Raw genomic sequence first — 24968 nt, 5'->3', positions numbered from 1 at the left:
CTTCCCAAATATTCCTGTGTATATAAATATACAATTTTACATAATACATGTTTTGCAGCCTGCAATGTTGTAACATCTTTCCATATTAATAATGTAGATTCTTAGTGTCTATACATAACATTAAAATAGTAATAGTATTTAAAATAGTAATAGTATTTAATAATCAAATTTTGAAGTGTCTGTTTAAGTCTTTTGCCCATTTTTAATTGTGTTGTTCAGCTTTTTAAAAATAAGTTTATAGGAGTTCTTCACAGATTGAGTATGAGCCCTTTGCCAGATGTGTTAATGATGACTTTTGATGAGTAGTTTTAAATTTTTGTAAAGTTCATTAGTCAATTTTTTTCTTTTATGGTTAGTGTTGTTATTTTAAAAAATCATTGCCTTGGGGCATAGGGGAAATAGGGAGGTTGGAAATATCTTACAATTTTGTCAATTATACCTCAATAAAGCTAAAATTAAAAAAAAGAAACCATTGCCTACTCTAAAGTAATGAAAACATTCTCCCTTATTCTCTTCTAAATGCTTTATAATTTTAGCTTTTACCTTTAGGCCTCAGTATGGTGAGACGTAGAGATCATTGTTTTCTATATGGATATCCATTAAAATTTTACTTTTCAACGGAATACCCTTTATAATTCTCATATATTTTGGTTCCTAAGAACACTTTAATATATACCTTTAAATCTTAATCTAAGTGATACTTAGTTGATATATTTCTCAATATAAAAGAATTTTGACTTAAGACTAATATTTAAAAAAATATATTATCAAGGGTAAGATAATCAAGTAGTAAAAATAATCTCCCAGACAAGTGAATTTTATTTAATACTTCATTAAATGCAGTTCACTTATAAATTCAACTCTTTATAAAATATAAAATATGGTCATTTTAGAAAATTCATAACTTTTTATAATTTTAAAAGCTATTCTGTATTGCAGTTATTAAAATTTTTTAACTATGAAATTGCACCTTTTGTTTTTGGCAGACAACCACAGTAAATGAAGCTTTAGTACAGCATAGGGTATATAGTCAATAACATTGTACTAACTGTGTATGGTGTCAGATGGGTACTAGACTTACCAGGGTGATCGCTTCGTACATTCTATGTCTAATAACTATGTTGTACAACTGAAACTAATATAATATTGTCAATTGTAATTGACAAATAAAAAAAATTTTTATAAGAAAGTGAGATTTTGGTGTTGACGAATAGTACGGCATTCAGTTGGAGCTAAAATTTAAAGTGGAAACAATTGTTTTAGGTATTTATACATCTACGATGTACCATGTTATATCTTACTGCTATCTACCATCTATCTATCATCTACCTATCTACAATGGATCTGAGCACTTACTATGTGATGAGCATTGAGCTAGACGCCTTCATTACATGAATGTCCCTTCACTTCACAACACTACAGGAGAATCCTCATTTCCCTCTATCCCATTTCATAGATAAGGAAACCAAGACTCAGTGAGGTTAAATATTTCCCCAAATCTATGGCTGGTAAGAGACAGAGGTGGGGTTGTAAGGGAACTCTGTATGAATTAAAAACCCAAGTTCTTTTCTCTAAATCTCTGGGAGAAAACTGTTGATAAACAAAAGACAAATTACATATCTTAGGACATTCACTGGTAAATTACTTTTCAATAAATCTAAGAAGCAACATTTTTCTGAATGTCTTGTTCAGGAACTATGGCAGGCACTAAAAAGGGCAATTAAAAATGTTCCCTTACCAAAAAAAAAAAAAAAAATGTTCCCTTACCATGAAAGATTTAATAATAATCTAGCTGAGGAAACATAACTAACACATATGACGCAATTAGTGAATGATATTAAATGGTTAAAATTAAGTGTTTAGGTAAGATCTAGAGACCACTGATCTAGGTATTTTTGAAATGAAGGACTGTATCGGAAGACAATGAGTTGCCTTTCAGAGTGGAACTACATTATGGTCTTGAAAGAGTAAAACTCAATAAAGTTAAATTTAAGAAGCCCCTGGAGCTTTTTGATTTGGCATAAATAAAGAGGTGTTTTAAATTTTTTTCTTCTGCACAAATACTCAGGGTATCCGAGTGGAGTGTAAAGAATGAAGTAATGAAGAACCAGTTTTTGATATTCTAATAGAACAACATCCTGAACTAAGGCGGTGCTGGTGAGAAGCTTGAAAATCAAATGATATATTACCAGGCTTAAAATTCTACTCTCCAATGGTATTTTGCTCACTATAGAGAAGACACTATGATTGAAACAAATAAGACAAAAATATACATAGCTGTCAGTATGCTCCCAACAATGTTTGAAATGAAAATTCTAGATCCATATAATTTATATTGTTTTCAGTAAGTGGATTTGATTTTGTTAGTGAGAAAGCTGTTCACCTCTGTGAAAGTTAAAAAGCTTTTTACAGCCTTGTCTTTTGTAGTCTCTGAAATAACCAGTTCTCTAGGAAAAAGGAAAAAGGGTGTCATAGTTTTGTAGAATCTCTGGAATGCAAGTGACAACAAAATGTGATTTATACCTGTGTTATGATACATAGCTTCTTTCAATTATCTTCAGTATATAAAATTATTTTTATAAAGGGTTTTAAAGTATCTTTTTATTATTATTACACTTAGATCCTATGAAATCTCTTCTTTTCATATCTTTTAGGTAAGTACTGTATTATAAGGACATATGCCTAATACAGTAAATAAGCACTTGTTAAGTGTTTTTGATTGGATGAATTGGACTATAAATCAATCATAATTTACGGTAATTAATTCAGACAAAGCATAGAAGGATTACAAAACCAAAACATGAAATAATTCAGAAGAATCTTCTTAGAGATTAACTTTGATTCCAATGGCTTGTTTAAATTCATGATTCTGTGGTTCCAAGATGTCATAGAAAACTCGTTTTTTGTCAAAATGGTCTCTAATACAAAGTAAATCTTCAATAGAATAGTTATCATTTTTTCCAGTCCAAACAGTAAGGCTGTACCTGCATTAAAGTAAAACAGAATTATATAGTTAAAAGTGAAAGAAACAGTGATGAGGAATTCTAATAAGCCTAAGATACTCTCATTTGTCTCTAACCCAAATTCACAGATAAAAAAAATTAGTTAGCAATTATAGAAATATACTTTCCAGTTTCATTCCTTCATCAACATCAAAAGGATTAGAGAGAAAAAAGAATTCACAGTGCTGTTGCTAAATAAGGTAACTGCTGTATCTGAATCGCAGGAATGTTAAATGGCTTTAGAAACCCAGACTGGTAGCATTGAAAGTGGGCCAAATTTTGGACAAAAGAACTGAGTAGATTGTACTGCTGATCAAGGAATCTGTTCTCTACACAAAAACTACAGCTCTAACCTGAGTTTCTTCAGTAGCCTGAGCAGAGTGAAAAGCACAACTGGAAGGGACTGTGAAGAGACAAAATGTCACTGATATTACTAATATTCATATTCACTTATAAATAGCTCTACTATCCCTTCTGGGTTTTTTTTGTATAAGATACAAGAATGCCAAGAGATATCACTAAGAATGACAAATGGAATAAATTTAGATCCATTTCTGGAGTTAAAAAATAATAATAATATATGCAAGTTTATTATGGATATAAGAGTATGCTCAGAATTTTAATGTTATTTAAATTGTATATTTTCATTTCTTTCAGTGACATTACTATTACATTACCCCTGTTCATTGGAATCTAGGGAAATAGAAAGCTGTTAAGTAGTTCCATATTTTTTTCCCCAAAAAAACATGTCAGAATCCAGGGGAAAATCTTCAAAGCATTTTTTCTACTAATGATAAAAAATAGTCTCATCAATGTATATATTCTTGTTACTGATACATTCCTGTCCTTAAGGATGGTGACAACATTCTGGAAATGTAACAGAGAAAAGTACTTAGGATTTTCTTCCATAGAAGTACTATGTGACAAATCAAAAGGAAATTTTAAACTACAGCTGAGAACATAGAAAAGAAAAACTGAGAATTACTTTTAAAAGCTATATTTTTGCTAAAATGATATCTTTACTACTGTATTTGAGCACCAAAGTGACAAACATAAAAAGACGCAAATATGAATTTAGGTTAAAAGAGCTTTCCAGCGTTATTTTGCATCTTTTAATCTTCCCTCTGCAGTATTTAAACTGAAATAGGAAAAATAAAATTGCCCAAGGGTATCTTAAATTATATTCATTCAAATCAATTCTCAGGTTTTATTTTTAAAAGTCCCTTTTATTGTGAAATAACATATATAGGAAAAATGCATAAAACATAAATGTTTATTTTAACAAATTATTATACAGTGAACTTCAGTGTAATCAAAACACAAATCAAGACACAGAACATCATTAGCACCTCAATAGGTACCATTACAAACTCGCCTCTCCCCTGGAGAACTCACAACCTTGATTTTTGTGGTAGCCACCTTCTTGCTTTTCTTTATTTACCACTTACATATCCATCCATAAACAATACAGTTTATTTTGGCCTATTAATGAATTTTATATAAATGGAATCATATGGTATATAATATTATTTTTGGTCTTGCTTCTTTTGCTGAATATTGTGTATTAAATTTACCCATGTTGAAACATGTAGCTACAGTTTATTCATTTGGAAAACAGTTTAGCATTATCTACTAAAATTGAAAATATGAATACCCTATGACCTAGAAATTCTATTCCCAGAATTTCTATTCCTAGAATATATCCTTCTGATATAACCTTTATAAATGCAGGCACATGTGCATCACGATTTGTGTATGTGTGTGTATGAATGAATCTTTGTAATAGCCAAAACCATGTAATAATCTAAATGTCATTCAATAGAATAGATAAATAAATAGATATACAAATAATAGAAGATAGTCCTTCATAAATTCTGTATTAGGGCCATTCTGAGTTACAGAAATCTTCCTTAACTCTGTGCATAAGTAACCTATGCATGCTCTATAGGGTATCTTTTAAGGGAAAGAATGTCTGAATTTTAATGTAATCCAATTACTCAAACATATCCTTTATGGTTAGTGATTTCTGTGTCTCGTTTAAGAATTCTTTTCCATCCTCAATATTATGAAGATATTCTCTAGTAATATATTCCTATTAAGATATTCTCTAGTAATATATTCCTATTCTCTAGTAAGATATTCTCTAGTAATATATTCGCTATGTTGTTTAACTTTCATATTAAAAAAAAAAAAACTCTGGAAGAGATGAAGTTAAGAGAAACCCAAAATTAAGGATAAAGGAAAACAGATCAACAATAACAACAACAAAAACCCAACAACAAAGGAGAACTAGACAGAGAAGCAGAACCTGCTTAGTGCAACATCATGGAGCCAAAAGACAAGGGAGTTTCAAACCGAAGTACTTAAATGTTGTAGAAGTGAAGAACTGGCTTGAATAAAGTGTAATTTTCAAATGAGAAACTTCAGGAAAGTAACTGAATACATATGAATTGGAAGTTAAGGAAACTCAGACAGTAGATAAAAAAGAAATGGGGTGGTAGGAATATTTTGAACACGGCAGCCAGAAGTTCACACTGCCTCCATTTCCTCCTAGGAATCACCCAAAAGCAGCAAAAAGAACAAAAGAATGAAACAGAAGCCCCATCTTCAATGAAATTAAGAGGTAAAACCGCAACATACAAAACAGGTGAAAAGGTTTCCAAGAGCAATAGAGATTAAGGCCAGATGTGGATGTTAGGAGGTGGAGTTTGCTCCTGTATGCAGATTACAAAGAAAGCTTATAGAAGACACTTTCCAGGTGAGGGGCATATTCCACCTAAACACCATGTAGCAGTGAAAATGGCATCTCTGAACTACAAGTGAGGATTAGGTTTGGTCCCAAGAAGCAGCAGACAAGGTAAGAGTTAACACAGGAAAGTCATAGTTGTAGGAATCAGACTGTTCGTGTGGAAACCCAATAATTTTAATTTAAGAGACAGATGAAAGATTTTACTTAGAGATATTACAACTGCCTATCTAATCTCCATTAACTGGAGAGACATTACAGGCTAAACAAACTCACACATAAGACTCTCTAAGGAACATAGTCCTGGTTCCTCTCCAATACTTTTCTTTAAAGTAGAGTAATACTAATAAATTTGGTAGAAGTTTAACACAAGAGAGTACAAGAAAATATAAGAAAAATTAATGGCAGATGGAGGAATAAAAACCTCATTTTTAAACAACTATAAGATAGCTGAAACAGATGTAAAACTAAAAAAAAAAAAAAAAAGCCATAAAACAGATGAAAGCCACAACCAAACATTTTTTAAATGATACAACTGTCTCTTTGAAGAAAGAGCACAAAGCAGAAATATGAGCTCGTAGAAGAAGTTGCAGGACAAGAGCCAAGAAACATTAATTAGTGGATCTTAGGAAAGAAGTAGAAAATTAATACTATTACAGAAATAATAGTATTATTTCTGAAGGTATACAAGGGAGAAAAGATGTTGAAAATACTGTAAGGGAAAATTATCAGAAAAATTATCAGAAAAATTAACTTCCCAAAAGTTATACAAGGGAGAATAGATGTTGAAAATACTGTAAGGGAAAATTATCAGAAAAATTATCAGAAAAATTAACTTCCCAAAAGTTATACAAAGGAGAAGAGATGTTGAAAATACTGTAAGGGACAGACGAGAAAAATTATCAGAAAAATTAACTTCCCAAATTATCAGAATTGAAAATACAAAACAAAATAGAAAACAGCTACAGTGAAATGTCTTTTAAAGTATTAAAAATAGCAAGTACACTAGTTTTATTTTTATGACAGAAACAAGATCAAATATATATGTGTTAGAAATAAATGTAAATAAGTTAAACTTTTCTTTTAAAAGGAAAAGACTCTTACATTAGATTAATGGGAGCCAGGTATATAAGCATCTGGTAAGGAATTTAAGAACACAGAAAGGGAGAAGGCTAGAAAGAAGCCTGAGGGGCTGGGTTGAAATTGCAAACGTCAGAATGAACTCATGGGTTGTTTAAAAACATACATATACACACAGAAAGATACAGAAACAGTTATAGATATATGTGTAGGCATGTGTATATGTATGTTTGTATAGGTTTGTGTTTGTACGTACATACATACATAAACAGCCCACAATGACACATACACACACACATATATCTCCCAGCTCTGTCCACTGAGACGTCCTAGAAGCAATGATACCTAGTAGAAATGATTATACTAAACTTCCAGATTTTGCTTTCTAAATACCATCTCCTACTGTAATCAAGCAGTGGCTGACTGGAGAACTGAGATCGGGAAAGAACATGATGAGCCTGCCAAGAATGCAAGACCTGGGATTAATCACGAGGAACTATTGAACCAACTCAGACTGAGCACATCTTTCATAATAAAAGGCCTGTAGTCTTTAAGTCTGTCAAGTATATGAGAAAGATTGAAGAACTAGTCCAGATTAAAGGTGACTGATGAGACATGACAACCAAATGCAACGCATGCTCTTGGAGAGTTTCTTGGACCACAAAGAAATAAGAAGTATTAATGGAATGGTTGGTAAAGTCAATAGGGGTCTGTGGGCTGCATGGTAGTGTTGCCTCAATGCTGACTTCCTGATCAGGAGCATAGTAACATAGTAACATAGTAACATAGCAGAGTGTCTTTGGCTGAGAGGTACCCACTAGAATACTTAAGGCTAATGAGGCATCTTGCCAGAAAAAATACAAAGAAAAAAAGAAAGAAGAAATTGCAGGGTAGGGAGGAAGAGAGACAGAAAATGGATAAAAATGCAGGAAAATGTTAATAGTTTAGGAATCTGGGTAAAGAAGATGCAGTATGTTTTTGCAACTTTTCTATAGGTCTAACTATTTTCTATAATGACAAATCACCCTTAAAATGTCAGTAAAAATAAAACTATATAAATTATTTTTTCAAAGAAAGGAGAATACAAAGTTATTCAAGAAAAAACAACAAAAAGAGACAATGTAAATTTAGGTAAAAATCATTAAATGAGACCAAGAGGAAGACCTTTTATTAATAATAAAGGTATAATTCTTCAAGAAGATAAAAGATATAAATATGCATCAAATAACAGATCATGAACATTTAATAAGCAAAAATTACAAAGGCAGAGGAGGAAATAGACAAAAATACAGCAGCAATAGTTGGAGACTTTAACTCTCTTAGTCCATAAAGAGGAAGTGGCCAAAATACTAAAGATGCCATGTATTTGCTCACATGCAAAATGGTACACTCACAAGGATTCATTATAGCATTGTTTGTAATATCAAAGATTAGAAACATCCTTTATTTCCATCAACAGGAGGTTGGTTAAATAAATTATAGTACATACATAAGTATGATACACCTAGAAAAGGAGGAATCTTAGAAAGATATACAAGATGTACTGCTAAGTTAAAAAAAGAGAGCAAAGAACAAAAAAGAAGCAAGGTATATAATTTGCTACCTTTTTTTTTTTTTTTTAAAGGGAGGAATACTCTGTATTTGTATTTACTCTTATATGCATAAAGAAACTGTGGTTAGAGAGGTTGGACAGCGCTGGGTGGATGGGAAAGGCTTTCACAGGGTAACTGTTCTTTGGTTTTTGAACCATGTGGATGTATTACTTATCCAGAGATTAAACTAAAAAATATATTTGAAAGCAAACAAAAAGGTATAAAAGCTTTATATAACATAACCCATAATATATGCTAATGTGTCCCAAAACCAGTAATTTTCTCTAATACCCATTCTCCTTTCTTTCTACATAAAAATCCCCTGAATTCTAACTAGGCACAAGTTTGTACAGAATAACAGCTACATTTCCTAGCTTCACCTACAGCTAGTTACAGCCAATGAGAGTGTGCAGTTTTTAAGCCATAACCTTGACTATGTGAACTCAGTACACAAATATCCATATATTAAGCCATTAATAAAACCTTAATAAAGTCTACAAAGTAGAAATAATATAGACATTATCTAATTACAATACAATAAACCTAGAAAACTATTAATAAAGCCAAAAAAAAATAATTCTACAACCTAGATACCTCCCAAAATTTCTTAAAACTTTTGAGACCAAAAAAAGCCGCAATTGCGGAATGTTTTAAATTAATAGTGATGAAACCTACACACAAGTAACAATGAGAAAAAAGTAGTGGTTGGAGAAAAAAATATAGTCTTAAATACTTATACTAATAAGTATAAAAATGAAACAAGCATATAATTCAAGAAATGAGAATAAACTATATAAAGTAAAATTTTAAAACATAAAAAGCAGAAATCTGCAAATTAGAAACCAAATTATAAACCAAATCTGCAAATTGTAAATCTGCAAATAAATAAATCCAAGACTTGGTTCTTAAAAAAAGAGAGAAATAAGTCACTACCTGGTTTAATCAAGAAACAAGGGGGAAAAGAGCAAATAAACAAGATTAGAAAATTATTTTAAAGACACAGAAAAAACTAAAAGAATAAGAAAGTATTTTAAACATCTGTGTGTAAATAAATTTTAAAACCTGCATGAGAGCAACAATTTTCTAGGAAAATATAATACATCAAAATTGGCTCTCAAAGAAACAGAAAACCAAAATAGACCATTTACTATATAAGAAATAGTAAAGGTTATATGAATTAAGCTTTCCTCAAAGCATAAGGTTTAGAAGGCTTCACAATTGAGTTTACTAAAACTCAGATACTGTCAATGTTATTTTTAACATTCCAGAACACATAAAAAGAAGAAAAAGTCTCCAGTATTTTTTATGAAATGTACGTGACACTGATACCTAAAACTGAGAAATAAACAAAACTATAGATTAACCTCATTTTCAAATGAAGAAATCCTAAGTAAAATATTAGCAACAAAATGCAGCAGCACATTAAAATTATGATAATTCATGATCAAGTAGGGTTTATTCTGGAAATGTGAGGATGGTTCGATATTATGAAATATTAATACAATTTATTTTATTAATACATATAGGGAAAATATGGTTATTTTCATAAAAACTGAAAGGGCATTTAGTAAAAATTTAATATCCACAGGAATATGGATAGATACTTCTTTCATGTATGAGTGTGTTTCCCTTGCTCTCTACAATATAGTAAATTACCGACTGGGTCCTTTTCTGAATGATTTGTGAAAATATTTGTTAGAATTCTTTTTTTTATTTTTATTTATGACTATAGCACCTGCTCTTCCTAGGTAGTCTCCCATTCAAGTACTAACCAGGCCTGACCTTGCTTAGCAGAAATCAGGCTTGTTCAGGGTGGCATGGTCGTAAACCATGGATTGTAGCTCCTCTGGGGCACAAACTCAGGACCTTCTGCACGTAAAGCGGATGTGCTAACCACTACACTATGGAACCATGTCCATGTTAGAATTCTTTATATCTGTATGACATATGCATTGAGGATAGTTTTACCAGAACCTTTCCATTTTTAAATATTTAAATGTATCAAACTTTCCTTTTATAGTTTCTAGGTTGTGTCCCTTACTAAGGAAGGTCTTCTCCATTCTGCAACTACATAAAAAATTATTTCATTTTTTCTTTATGCATTTAATGTTTAATGTTCAAGTCTTTAATTTATCTGGAATTTACTTTGGAGGAAGGACTAAGTTTATTTTTCTACATAGTTGGCCTGTTGTCTCAACATGAGTTAATGAACTTTTGCTCCAAAGACTTAAAATGCCGGCTTTCTCCTATAAATTTGGGTTTATTTCTGGACTTTCCCTGCTATTCTATTGACTAGTCTATTTAAAAGATAGTGTGAAAACTGTTTCAATACTGTACCTCTATACTTTAATATTTACTAGGTGGTCCAACTATTTTTATTACATATTAAAATTTTTATATTGAAAAGACTTCTGAAATTATGATAAATTTCAGAGGGAAACTTTATCTACTTATATCTTTTTGTGAACATATAACATAATGAAAAAAGTGACATTTCTTGGGCACCAACTACGTGTAAAAATTTCTGTGAGGAACAGATATTAAGTAAGTTCAGGTTTACCAAGCAGCTTTATTCTAGTGAGGGAGTTTGTGTGCTTACAGAATCAGTGTTCATTTCTATCTTTCTCTCACATACAGTCTTTACGTCATCAGTTTGCATCCTCTTTCTGCCTCTGTCCCTCACACACACTCACATGCATGCACTATACTGTTAAACTTATACATACCTGTTTGATTTCTCTAACAGCCAAAGTAACTGAGAACAAGACTGCCTGACTAATGCTGCTCTGACAGGAAATGTTACAGGCTGATTTAGTTCATTACATATATATTCCATCTCTTTTACCATTGTCCAACTGTAACCTGAAATGAAAAGAAAAAAATTTAACTTTTCTAATTGAAATCCTAAAAGTCTATTAAAAACTAAATTACCTATGAATAGGCAAATTCATAGGTAATGTATAAAAATTTCCATTTGGATTCAGGGTGAATTAAAACACCACTTAAAAAATAAATTTAAAAATAATAAATAAAATACCACTTAATACAAGAAAATATGTTGAATGGAAAATGTAGATAAAAAAATAAATCTAAAATTATGCCACAAGTGACCTAGAGCAAATTTAACAAAAAATTAAAACATTAAAAAGAATTTATGAATCTTTCAAGTGTAAAAAAAGCAAATTTTGACACTAAATTTACTTTAAAGAATCCAAGGTTCTTAGGTACATCTCTCTATAATATTCTCTATAAACTTAGATTTTCCATTTGCATTGTTTTCTTTTAAAAGACAAAGGTGGCTACTAGGCATTTCCTAGCTGTCTGAGTAGTAATTAACTTCATTCTTATTTTAGGGTGGTAGGGGTAGTCCAAATTTCTTATACATTTTACCTAAAATAGACATAATGATAAATTAACTTTTATATGTGTGTTTTAAATCACATTAAGAAATTGTGAAAAACACACTTGCCTGTTTATAAACTGCTTTGGAAAAAAATTATATTTTTAAAATGACCCTATACTGTCAAAAGCAGATTGTAAAAAATAGTGGTCAGTAAAGGAACATTTTACGGAAAGCTTCTGTTAGTTTACTAGCCAAATTTCTCATGAAAGAAGGGAAATGTCTGCTTACCTTTAAAATCTGGAAAATTATGTTGTTTTAATTAGAAAAAAGGATTGCTAACAGAAGCTATACTTACCTTACTATAAAATTATACACTCTCTTTTCTAAAATTTGTGGCAAAAGAAGTTAAGGGAGGATAAAGCACATGTTGGCAATGACAAGAGGCCAGTGGGGGAAAAGTCGTCTGGAAACATTCAACACCAACATGACCTAAAGACCCAGATATGGTTTAATTCAGTTCAAGTCTGAGGATAAAATCAGAGTTAAACGGTGACTAAAAGGATTTTAGAATCAGTAAGGAACTTACTAAATTGTTTCTAGTTTACCTCCTTTAAACGCTTTAAACTATATGCTATATTCTTTAATGAAACCAATAAAAATTAAAATGATTAGAAAATTAAAATAGAATTAAGGTAAAGTATATAATTTTTTCTCTCATTCATACCAATTATTGGTCTAGGAGGATTATAACCTAAATGTCACTACTCACTAGACAGCAGTTGTTCTAATCTCATATCAGACTTAAAAACTTTACATCTAAAAACAATAATAGCATATAAATAAAAATAAAAAAAAAAAATCCTTGAACACAAGATAAATGCTAACAGCTCCATGGGCTCGAAATGCCTTCTTAGTTTATTATTTTTACCATGAGAACAGGTGTCCCAGAGCATCTGATTGCTTACTGGCTATTTATCTGGAAATCACTACGTAAGAATGTATGAAGAAATAGAAAGATGAACCCAACAGTAAAATAAGTTGCAGCCATGAAAAGCAGCTGAATATCAGGTTCATCTGTAGGGATACATAAAAGAAAGGGATCCAGGGTAGAGGAGAGTCTCATGGCCTCCCAATCCCCTGTCTCCCAAAGAGAGCATGCAGGCACCAAAGTTTCAGCAGCTTACATCTGGAGCCCCTTCTAATGTCTAGAGAACGGAACTTGTGCTTTTCAGACACAATCCTCTACTTCTGGCCTTACATCACATGAAAAGCTTTTATTACCACTTCTTTATCTTTCATCTGACACAGGGAATTTGTGCCAAGGTAAAAAGAAAACGAAAGAAGACTACAGAATGCTTTACAAATTCAAAGAGACCAACTCAGGATTTGTTTGAAACATGTAAAGAGGCAGCTTTCATTTTTCTAGACCTTGCAAATAAATATTTCCCATGGAAGCTTGGTGACAGAATGTCACCAATGAATGCAGTGTCTACCTGAATAACAGAAAGAAGAGTCACACACATACCTTTAGGGCCAGAACTTTCTCTCTATCGGGCTCTTAGTTTTTGTGAAATGTGTTTTTGGTTTTATATTCAAGGTATTTATTTTATATTTGGAGTATATTTCATTTGACCAAGAAGAAATACATTTTCTAAATTATTACCGTCATTGACTTTCTCAGGATACCATCCTGTTGTCCAACCCAGGGAAAATGTCACATCTGGAAAGAAGGATGTCACAGTGTCTATAAAAGATTTTGCATCCACTACTCTGCTATTTCCATTTGGACCAGGAAGAATATCAGCATTAATCCACACAGGACGCTTCAGATGCCTCTTCACATTTTCCAAGAGCATCATAGATGGTTCTACAGCTGACAGACTAAAAACATAGTTTGTTGTAAATGAAAGATATTCCTAAAGTAAAAGTAAAAGTTCTTTTAGACTAGTGATTTTCGTGTTTCCAAATTCATAATAAAAGTATACTATACAATAATGCCTGCATTAAATAAAATTAAAGATCACATAGCACCAAAGGAGAAAGTTAACATATGCCATATCTCAAATGTTGATTTATATTTCTTATTCATGAAGGTATTTAAAGTTTCTATAAATATACGAATAATGCCACTTGTGGACAGATAGAGGTTTCAAAACTCTGTATTAGGATCAGTCAGTATAAAAACAATTTAGGATACAAATATTTACTCATCAGAGAATTTATAAATAAGATTTAAAAATGAGATGTACTCATAACCTGCAAACTCACATTTTTGAAAATACCCAAAGTGCACTCAGGCACCATGTCTCTAATACTGGATAATGACCTTGGGAAAAAAAGCCTCTATTCCTTCATGTAGTCTTGTCTGAGTCTGGACGCATAAACATATTTCTAAAAGTGATTGCAAACTGTAAAATTATAACATTTCCTTAAAGGTCTTATAAACTTCTTTTTTCCCCCTTTATTGTAAATATCTTTTCTAGAAACTAGAGAAACTACATTTCAGTTACTTTTAAATAAAAAAGGAGCTTCACTCTTTTTACTTCCCAACATCTATTCTAACCGACATCTACAGATTTTGAAACAATAGGGTTTTAATAAGCCCACATAATTTTTACTTTTAAAAAATATACACATAAACTTTACTGGAAGACTATACTACTTATAATTCTGAACCTTAAGGACTATGTGCATTTCTAAGAAAATTAGCTTTTAGTGAATACTGCAATGGGAGGCTAAGAATCTGGGAGATGGATGTTGGAAGGAAGAACATTCAACATCTCCTTCTCCCATTTCCATCTTTCCTCTTAAGGGACTGGAATCCTGGCTATGCTTCTACCGCTGTTCACTCCTTTTGGGCCCTCTACTTTAAGAGACACTGATAATCTCATCATTGCCTGGGTCATATTTATTAGTGAGCAAGGATACTGTGCATTAAACCAGAGGAAACCAGCCTCTAGCTTTTCACTCTGCTCCCATGTGGTAAACTTCTTTGTTCTCACTCTTCTACTCCTGAAATAAAGGCCTTAGATTTTAGTGGATTAATAAACTCTAATGCTGGACCTTGCAGACTCTAATTTAGATGCTGTAATTTCTCTGTCTCAAATGCTTTCTGCCTTGAAGGGTATTAATACCATGTTAAAACCACAATTCTGATATCTGGCACTGTACTTCCTACAAAATTCCCCCATTTTCGGTAGCAAGCAACCTGTGACTCCAAAGCTTGCTTATCTATAAGTTCCACAGCAGCAGTCAAGACCCCCTGCAGTTCTGTTCTTCATGTGTGAAGAAGGGGAAAACTCTGAAACTAATCCATGCATGTCTGTAGCTGACCTTTCTTTTTCCAAAAAAGGCTCTGACTTCTTAAGAAATCCGGGGTCTGTGGAAGTTGGCTAACCACTATTTTCCAGTTTACATTCCATAGGGAACATTTTAGGCTTTCTCAATTTAGTAAGCTGACACAGGGCTATTTAATATTGGTTCTCTGTCTAATAATATTTAGTAAGCTGACACAGGGCTATTTAATATTGGTTAGTAAGCTGACACAGGGCTATTTAATATTGGTTCTCTGTCTGATAATATTTAGTCTTAAACAGCATTTTCTCCCCTAAACTGAAATTCCACCATCATATGCCTACTATATCCTAAGCACTATACCATTAAATATAAGAAGTTGACATAGAACACAATGAAGCAAGAATTTAATACATATATTCCATTTTATATGTAAATATTTTAATTATCACTATTATAGACTATAGACTACTAATACAAAAAGTTAATGATACTTTCCCTTACTAGAAACCTAAATAAGAAAAACAAAATCTACATTAAGAAAAGCATGAAACCTTACTAAAGAAAATAAAACTTTTGTTGTTGTACTACTTATTTCTCTAGAACTTGACAAAACAATTCTAAAAGAGTAAATGTAGAAGAAAGGCCATAACATTTTTGAAAAAAAATAAAAAGGACTGAGGAAGCAGCAGAATATAATATATACTACATGGAATAACACAGCATGTTCCTGGCCTGGAAAACTCAACATTATAAATATTACAAAATAATATAATTAATTAATAATTAATTTATAAAAGCCATGTAATTCTAATTAAAAATAACAGTGGCCAACATGCTCAGTCCTTACATGTATTAGCATTATGTTTCTCATAAAGAATTGCCAACAAAAGAGACGCTAAATTGCCCTTTTGAAGAAGGAAGTCCTGATTAGAACACTACCTAAAATCTCTCTTTGCTTAGTACTTTTTTAAATCCCTAGGAAAAAATATAAACTTATTTTTTATAGAATAGGGTTTTTTTTTTCCTAAAGAGTTACTCGTAAGTCAAACTTCTGAGTTTCATATCCTATTTTTCTATTAATTTCATTTAGAAATTGAGGAAGACAAAATGGTCATACTTAAAAGTGCAATAAACCATTTAAAATTACATCCTAAGGGAAAATAATTTTTTCCAAAACACAGGAATTTGCTAAAATGCCACATAAAATTTAAAACTCATCATATATTACTTAGTTATTATTTGTATACTAAACAAAATAACTTCAAAGCACAATAAAAGAACTAGTAAAATTTGACTAATAGGTCATTCGGCTACTCTACACAGGTAGTGCAGAGTTTTGGGTCAGAGTATGAATTTGTCAGTTAGACTAGCAGCTCTGGCCAAAAAACCTGCAAAACCTCTTTATAGTGGCTCAACCCTTTTGTGGTAGCTGTCAGTGTTTAGGAATGAATGAGCCGTTCTGACTTGTGAAGAGCCAAAGAATGTATCATAGAGAAAAATGCAAGGGGCAACAGTAAACTCAAAAAACTGAGCACATGAAAAGGCAAGGAGATCTAACACTTTGAGTCACCAAGCATTAAAGATCTGTTTCATGGTACAGAGAACACCGAATTGGCTTTAAGAAACCTGGGATCTGGTTCTAGGTCAGATGTCAAACTTAGCTGTTGCCCTTGGGTAAAATCACTTAACCGCTCAGGGACTAAGTTTGTCAATGAAATGGAGTTGGACCATTCGCCACCCTAAAAGCTTTTCAATTTTAAGTAGCTCTTTCATATGCCAACCGTATGACAAGATCCACTGGTATATTTAGCCCCATGACAAATTATTAAAGTCATCTTAATATCTCTCTGAGTAAGATTTCCAAATCTCTATTAATTTCTTGAGATAATTCAATTTAAAGATATTGTTCAGAGATGAGGTAGATTTACCATAAATCCTAGATTTTCACAGAAGTTGCCTTCATGAGGTTTATGGTGAGTTTTTCTGGTGATACAATATATACCTGGCTTTACCTATAATTTTTATACTGCTAAAATACCACAAAAGTAAAATTTTCTGTGACAGCTATAAGAAAATGACACTTAATCTTGCTCTTCATTATCAATGCCTCTAAAACACTATTTTTAGGAAACACTTTCATTATTGAAGAATTCTAAATAATTCCCTGAACATAAATATAATAACAAAAATTAAGTAGGGTATGCATTAACTACCCCTACAAAATGTTCTCAACTCTTTCTCTCCTGGACTAATTTTAATGAAAGAAGCATTTAAAATTTCCTATTATCATAATGGTCACTTATAATAAATTCCTTTATAAAAATTAACTTAATTTTAGCCTCAGAGGACCCTCAAGAAACAATTCGAGCAAACAACTCAGTAAGTCTCAGGTCCATTCTTGAAACTTGTTAGCTTGCAATTCCATTTTCAATTTAGATAAAAGTACATAGTCAGCCACAGATATATGAGGCTTTTAATTTTTCCCCTAAGTTATTCTGTAACAACCAAAAGACAATATATTTGTATAAATACCTCTTGAAATCCAGCTTGATGCCTTTATTGCTTTTCGTAACTTCAGTCAGCCAGTCCAGTAGAGTATTATCACTGTTTGTTTCAGGAGGATGGGCCATGATTGGTTGGCCATGTTCTAATCCATCACTTGGAAGAAGGACATCAGCTTCTATCATGTGAGCAGTACCTGTCAAAATAAAAGAACGTAAGTTTATGCTAATAAGACAGAGACTGCAGGAGATGCCATGTCCAGTATCCTTTTGATGAAGATAAAAGGAAGGATATAAAACTAACACTTACTGAGTAACTACTAAGTAACTACTAAGTATCAGGTACTGTGCTAGGCCTGTACATGTCAGTTATTTTTTACAGATGAGCAAAGAGGTGGTGAGGAGTTAAATATCTTGCCCTAGGTCACACAGCTCTAAAGTGTTGTCATATTATTTACTCTTCCCAGTATACAGCAAAGTGTGTAAACAAAGGGAGGCTTAATAACTATTTGTTTAAGTCTCCAAGAATAAAAATAGTACTTTTATCTTCTCACTCCTCAAATTAGAAACTACAGATACTTATTGTTTAGTTTGAAATTCTATGTTACAGACTCTGTTCTTTAACTTAAAACTTAACTACTATTAAAATACACATCCCTGGAAAAGTATTCATATTTAACTAGATTATTTCTAGGTATGAGACATCTGCATGTCCTATTACAAATTATCAGTTCTTAAGATTTTTTCCAAATTTTTAGTTGTTATATAGAAGTACTATTTATTTTCTATTTTAATTTTGTATCCTTAGATCATCTAAATTTATCTATGAATTACAGTATTTATCTTTTTGATTTTCCATATACACAACCATATTGTCTATAAATAAGTTTTATTTTTTTCCTTTCTTTTTTATCCCATTTTTAAAAACTAATATATAATCCACATACTCTTGTAAAGTGTACCACTCAATGGTTTTTAGAATATTCAGAAGGTTGCGAATCTATCATCTACTATCTAATTCTAGAAAAGTTTCTTTATCCCCAAAAGAAAAACCTTGTACCCAATAGCATTCACTCCATATTCCCTACTCCCACCAGTTCCTGGTAACCACGAATCAACTTTTTCCTAAGGCATTGCTTTTGCTAAATTTCATTTATTAAATAATCACTGTGTGGTGATTATGTGCCAAGTACTGTTTTAGGTATTAGGGATTTAATATTAAATGAGACAAAGTTCCTCCCTTTGAGGAACAAAGAAATGCAATTTAAAACAGTATCTTCACAATAAAAGAGATACATATTCAGATACATTATACAGGTACATAACTGAGTAGGATGCAAAAAAAAAAAAAAAATGCATACATTATTACAATAAAACATGGGACTTCAAGGAGTTTTTCTTGTTGGACCAGGTCACTTCAAGCTATGGCCCAGCCCTCTGGTAATAGGATTTCATTCTCTGCTACTGCAGCCAACAGGGGTACTTCATAGAAAAGGCTGAGAAAATGCTAGAATGTTCATCTATCTATATAATCAACAGAGATAAATATGTATGATTATAGAATGAGTTAGTAAACCAAATGGCTTGGTTTCTAGCCTAGGCATAAATTCTGCCCAAGGCAATTAATTATAAATTAGTATACAATGGCTTCATCCATCCATTTAACAAATATTTATTGAGCCTCTTCTTAGTACACTGTGAAAGACACACAAATATGTAAGACACATGACCCCGATCTTAAAATTTTTACTCAAATCATTGCAATGTATAAGCCAAGTGTAATAATATATGAGCTTCAAATAAGACACAGAAAAGGCAAATTGCTTCTAGAAAATAAGAAAATTCTTCCATTGTGGAAATTTGTTCATTTTGTTAACAAAATGAGATCCTTTATAAAAATGTTTATGTCTTGGATGGACCTAGAGGTTATTATGCTAAGTGAAATAAGTCAGACAGAGAAAGATAAATGCCATTTGATTTCACTTATATGAGGAATCTAAAGAACAAAAAGTATAAACTAATCAAAAATGGACAATTTGGTGATGGACTGAGGGGAGGGGTGTTGGGGGACTGGGAGAATGGGGTGAAGGGTTAAAGAAGTACAAATTAGTAGTTGATAATTGGTCACAGGGATGGGGAGCGTGGCAGAAGGAATGCAGCTAGCATTATATGATGGCTAGGTGGAGTCCTGTGGGAAGGAGGGAGCAACTAGGGAGATTGTTTTATGAACTGTATAGATGTCTAACCAATGTACTGTATACGTGAAACTAATTTAAATTAATAAATTTAAAAACCGTTTATGTCTGCCTGAACATACACTTAGCTCATCTAAGATGCTAGTACCTGGCAAATATGCCCCAAAAGCAAAAAAACAAAAAGAGTTGAATTCATCTAGTACCCAATGTAAATACCAGGAACTGTATTGACTTACTTTGCAGTGCCTCATTCATTTGTGCCTTGTGGTTAGCTGCATGATACCAGGTGATCTGGGCACCATCCTCTGTTGTGATCTGGCTATTTCTCAGAAAATATTCCAGAATATTTTCACTCCAAGATCCTACAATAATAGCATTTACATTAAAAAGAATAGATTGTTTTATATGGGGTAAAACTTGTTTTTATATTAAAAAAAGGGTACAGATAGAATAATAAAGTAATTAAACTGGGAAAAACACAAGATTTTAAAAACTAGAAACAAGTATTATGATGTGGCAGGCATTTAATATATACATATATAATTAGTAAACATATAGGATAGCCTGAACCTTAGAAGCTTGAAAAAGTAAGCTGTAAGAAAAAAACTGTTAAGAGGTAGATTTTTAAAGCAGGAATTTTCACATAATATCCTCTCCAATCCTGGCCCTATAAATAAGTAAAACATATGTAAAGCCAAAGCTGTCTTAAACTCTTCTAAATTCTGTACAAGTTTTCTCCACCCAAAGCCCCGTTCTATATTTACATTAACAATTTAGAATCTTAAATTACACATTTAAGCATATTTACCTTCAGAATATGAGTCTCAACAACACTTATATGAGTGACTTAAACTCCTAAATTAGTATTCACAGAATTATCTAGCATGTACATATGTATATAATTCTTATATCTATCAATCGCTTTTTGGCAGACCAGATTTTCTCTAAAACATTAAAATATGTGAGTTAACTGAGACTAAAACACTTGAATCCAGGTCTACTCCAAATTATGCCATCTCCCACTATAACAATGAGAAAAAGCTGAAAAAGTGAAGTTTCCTATAATCTTACCTCCCTAATTCTTGTTCATTTATTTAAACATATAAGTGCCTACTAAGTGGATGCATTCCCTATGTATGAGATTGTGTCTTCTGTTAATGATTTGTATATTAACCTCACCTAATGACAGTTAAAAAACTAAAAATGGCCATCATAAACTGGCGATAAGACATTCAGAAAAAGAAAAATATGATTAGAGACTGGAGGGGCATATAAAGATAACTTCTAACTAACATGCATGGAACTTAGCAACCATTCTGTTATGCTGGGCTACAGACTAAAGAATGGAGAGAATTAGCTGTAGCATTCACTATCCCCCAAGCAGTCTTCTACCCTAAACATGTAGCCCTATTTAACATATGCAACAGAGTCAGAGACACTAAGATGAAAATATATGGCCATTATTTCTTTAAATATTTAAGTTAGGTGTTTTTAGAAGACACATTAATTATTGGCTACAACAGAAATGTCCAACAATGGGAAAATAATTAAATATTTATTTAATTCACAATAGTGAATTCACTAAATAATAGTATACTCATGCAATGGAACATTATGCAGCCATTAAAAAGAATGAGGCAAATCTATATGTACTGATATAATCTCAAAGATATGTTAAGTGAAAAAAAAGCAAGGTAGAGATAATACGTATAGGCACTGTAGTAGGAAGAAAATCACCTCTCAAAGATGTCTATGACCTAATCCTTGGAAACTATGAATATGCTATATTACACAGCAAAGGGGAATTAAGGTTACAGATGGAATTAAGTTTGCTAATCAGCTGACTTTGAGATGGGGGTATTAGCGTGGATTATCCAGGTGGGCCCGATTTAGTCACAAGATCCTGATAAGTAAAAGAGGGAGAAAGGAGAATCAGTGTGTCAGAGTGATGCAATGTGAGACTCAACCAGCTACTGTAGGCTTTAAAAATGGAGGAAGAGATCATGAAACAAGGAACTCAAGTAGTCTCTAGAGAATGATAAAGGCAAGAACACTGATGCTCCCCCCTAGAGTCTCCAGAAGGAATGCAGCCATGCTGACACTTAAGATTTTAACTCAGTGAGACCCACTTCAGATTTTTGACATCCAGAACTACAATAAATCTGTGTTGTTCTAAGCCACTAAAAAGTAATGCTCTAAAACACTTCTTTATATGTTTTTTTAAAAAATGGGAGAAAAACAAAAAAGATATATAGTATATGGTGGCATGCATACTATGATCTTAACTATATTTTCATAAAAGTCAGGACTGTTAGAAAATATACCCAAAAGTTACAAGTGGTGACTCTGAGTATTGACATTATGTGACCTTTTTCTTACTTCAATATACTTTATAAATATTCTATAATGAGCATACATTATGTTTACGATCAGGGAAAAATTTAAACTGAAAAAAATTGAAAGACACAAGGGTAATATATGAAAGTCAATTGTTTTCCTAGTTACCAGCAATTAACAAATAGAATTTGAAATGAAAAACAATACCATCTACATTAGCACCCAAAAAACTGAAATACTTAGGCAGAAATCTAACAAACTGTGTATAAGATCAATATGAATAAAACTACAAAACTCTGATAAATGAAATCAAAGAACTAAATAAATAGAGAGATATTCCAAGTTCATGAACAGAAAGACTCGATATTGTTTGTTCTTCCCAACTGATCTACAGATTCAAGCTATCCCAATCAAAATCCCATCAAGTTATTTTGTGGATACTGACAAACTGATTCTAAAGTTAGAGGACAAAAAAGCTCCACAAAAAACAAAAAACAAAAACAAGAGCCAACACAATACTGAAGGAGAACAAAGTAATGACACTACCCAACACCAAGACTTACTATAAAGCTACAGTAATTAAGACAGCATGGTATTGGTGAAAAAATAAACAAATAGATCAATGGAACAGAATAGAGAGCCCCGAAACAGACCTCCATAAATAGTCAACTGATCCTTGACAAAGGAACAAAGGCAATACAATGAAGCAAAGAAAGTCTTTTCAACAAATAGTGCTGGGACAATTGGACATCGACATGCAAAGAATGAATCTAAACAGACCTTGCATCCTTCACGAAAATTAACTCAAAATGGATCATAGACCTAAATATAAACGCAAAACTATAAAACTCTTACACGATAATACAGAAAACCTAGATGACCTTGAGTGTAGTAATGACTTTTTAGATACACACCAAAGGCACCATTCATGAACAAAATAATGTTTAAGCTGGATTTCATTAAAATGAAAAACTTCTCTGAGAAAGATGATGTCAAAAAAAGAAGACAAGCCACACACTGGAAGAAAAATATTGCAAAAGACACCTCATAAAGAATTGTCATCCAAAATATACAAAGAACTCTTACACTCAACAATAAGAAAACAATCCCATTAAAAAAATGGGTCAGAGACCTTAAAAACACCTCACAATAGAGGATAAATATATGGCAAGCAGATGAGAAATGCAAGTCATAAGAGAAATGCAAGTTAAAACAACAAAGTACACACTTATTAGACTGGCCAAATTCCAGAACACTGATAACACCCAATGCTGGTGAGGATGTAGAGCAACAGGACTCTCATTCATTGCTATTGGAAATGCAAAATGATACAGCTACTTTGGAAGGTAGTTTGGCAGTTTCTTGTAAAACTAAACATACTTTTACCACATGATCCAGCAATTGCGCTCCTTGATACTTACGCAAAGGAGTTGAAAACTTATGTGTACATTAAAAACCTGCACATCGATGTTTATAGCATTTTAATGCATAATTGCCAAAACTTGAAGCCAACCAAGATGTAGGTGAATGGAATAAACTGTGGTACACCTGGACAATGGAATATTATGTGATGCCAAAAGAAGTTATCAAGCCATAAAAAGACTTTAAATGCATAGCACTAAAAGAAGCCAATATGAAAAGGCTACATAAAGATTCCAATTATATGACCTTCTGGAAAAGGCAAAACTATGGAGACAGTGAAAAGATCACTGGTTATCAGGGACTGGGGAGGGGTGAGAGATAATCAGATGGAAGACAGAGTATTTTTAGGACAGTGAAACTATTTTGTATGAGCCCATAATCATGGACGCATGTCCATATACATTTGTTTAAACCCACAGAATGCACAACACCAAGAAATGAACACTACAGTAAACTGGGACTTCGGGTAATTACAGTGTATCAATGTAGGTCCCCAACTGTAGCGCTCATGGGGGATGCTGATAACGGGGCAGTATATGTTTGTCCAGGTAGGAAATATAAGGAGGAACTTTCTCCCATTCGATTTTCCTATGAACCTAACACTCCGACTCCCCTCCCGCCCCCCAAAAAAAATCCTTTTTAAAAAAAGGCGCAACATTCTTTCACTTCTTGGCCGCCCCAAACGCTTTTCTCTTAAAGCCCACTGGAAGAACCAAGGTTCCAGGCCAATCGATTGTGGGCGCAAGCTGAGACTGCGGTAACCAAAGATCCGAAAAAGGGAGGGGTGCTGCCAGAGCAGTCTCTCAAAGCGCCCACAACCACTGGCACCATGCCGGAGAAAGTGCAGGGCTTCGAGCCAGTCGTGCGGAGCCGGGGGACTAGCACTTACCAGGGCCCCCAGAGGTCGCTGCCATGGTGACGGACGCCCGCAGCCCGCGCAGGCGCTGAGCTGTGGGCACCGCCGCTGACCCGTCACAGGTCGCGTGGAAAGCCGACTCAATCAACAGACTGCAGACAGACCGCAGACAGACTAGCGGCCTCCACCTGGGCTGGAGCTTCGTAGGCGGAGGCGGAAGACGCGGCGGAGCGGTGCGCACGCGCAGAGGCTGTGGCTCTAGTTTCGCTCGCGCGCAGGCTCCGTGTTGGTGTCTGCCGTCCAATTGTCGCGCGAATTGCTCTTGTGGAAACAATTCCGAAAACAGGTAGTTCTGAGCGAAGCGGGTCAGGGAAGAGATAGAGGACGCGACCCGAGCTTGGTGTGGGATACGAATTTCCAAAGTTGAATATATTTTCTTTTTTTAATTTTAGTAACATTCTAATGTGACATGGAATCATTTCTTCATAACAACGAATGTTTCTGCACAAAAATACTGAACTGACAACTTGAAAGTTTTCTGTCCCTTTTTCTTCTCTCTTTACCAGTATTCACTCAGAAAATACCCCCAGCAACTGG

General features: G+C 33.0%; 1 protein-coding gene across 1 annotated transcript; it reads right to left on the bottom strand.

Annotated features, from left to right (window-relative positions):
* Nucleotides 1–801: 801 nt before the first annotated feature.
* Nucleotides 802–24580, bottom strand: FAM151B (family with sequence similarity 151 member B). The gene is made up of 6 exons (XM_006913184.3): nt 24405–24580; nt 19993–20118; nt 17593–17758; nt 13427–13644; nt 11147–11282; nt 802–2984 (listed from the first exon to the last, which is right to left on the bottom strand). Exons 1-6 carry the CDS (start codon nt 24427–24429, stop codon nt 2825–2827), a joined length of 831 nt encoding a protein of 276 aa, XP_006913246.1. The 5' UTR covers nt 24430–24580; the 3' UTR covers nt 802–2824.
* Nucleotides 24581–24968: the final 388 nt, after the last annotated feature.

The sequence above is a fragment of the Pteropus alecto genome, unplaced genomic scaffold (genome assembly GCF_000325575.1).
Source record: "Pteropus alecto unplaced genomic scaffold, ASM32557v1 scaffold20, whole genome shotgun sequence".
In the NCBI taxonomy this organism is placed as follows: Eukaryota; Metazoa; Chordata; class Mammalia; order Chiroptera; family Pteropodidae; genus Pteropus; species Pteropus alecto.
This window is presented reverse-complemented; position numbering and strand designations above follow the sequence as displayed.

Coding starts and splice junctions, on each gene's coding strand:
- FAM151B (XM_006913184.3), bottom strand. CDS start 24,429: ATGGCAGCGACCTCTGGGGGCCCTG. Junction 17,759..19,992: donor AATGAATGAGGCACTGCAAA/GTAAGTCAATAC, acceptor TTATTTTGACAG/GTACTGCTCACATGATAGAA. Junction 2,985..11,146: donor CTGTTAGAGAAATCAAACAG/GTATGTATAAGT, acceptor ACTTTAATGCAG/GTACAGCCTTACTGTTTGGA.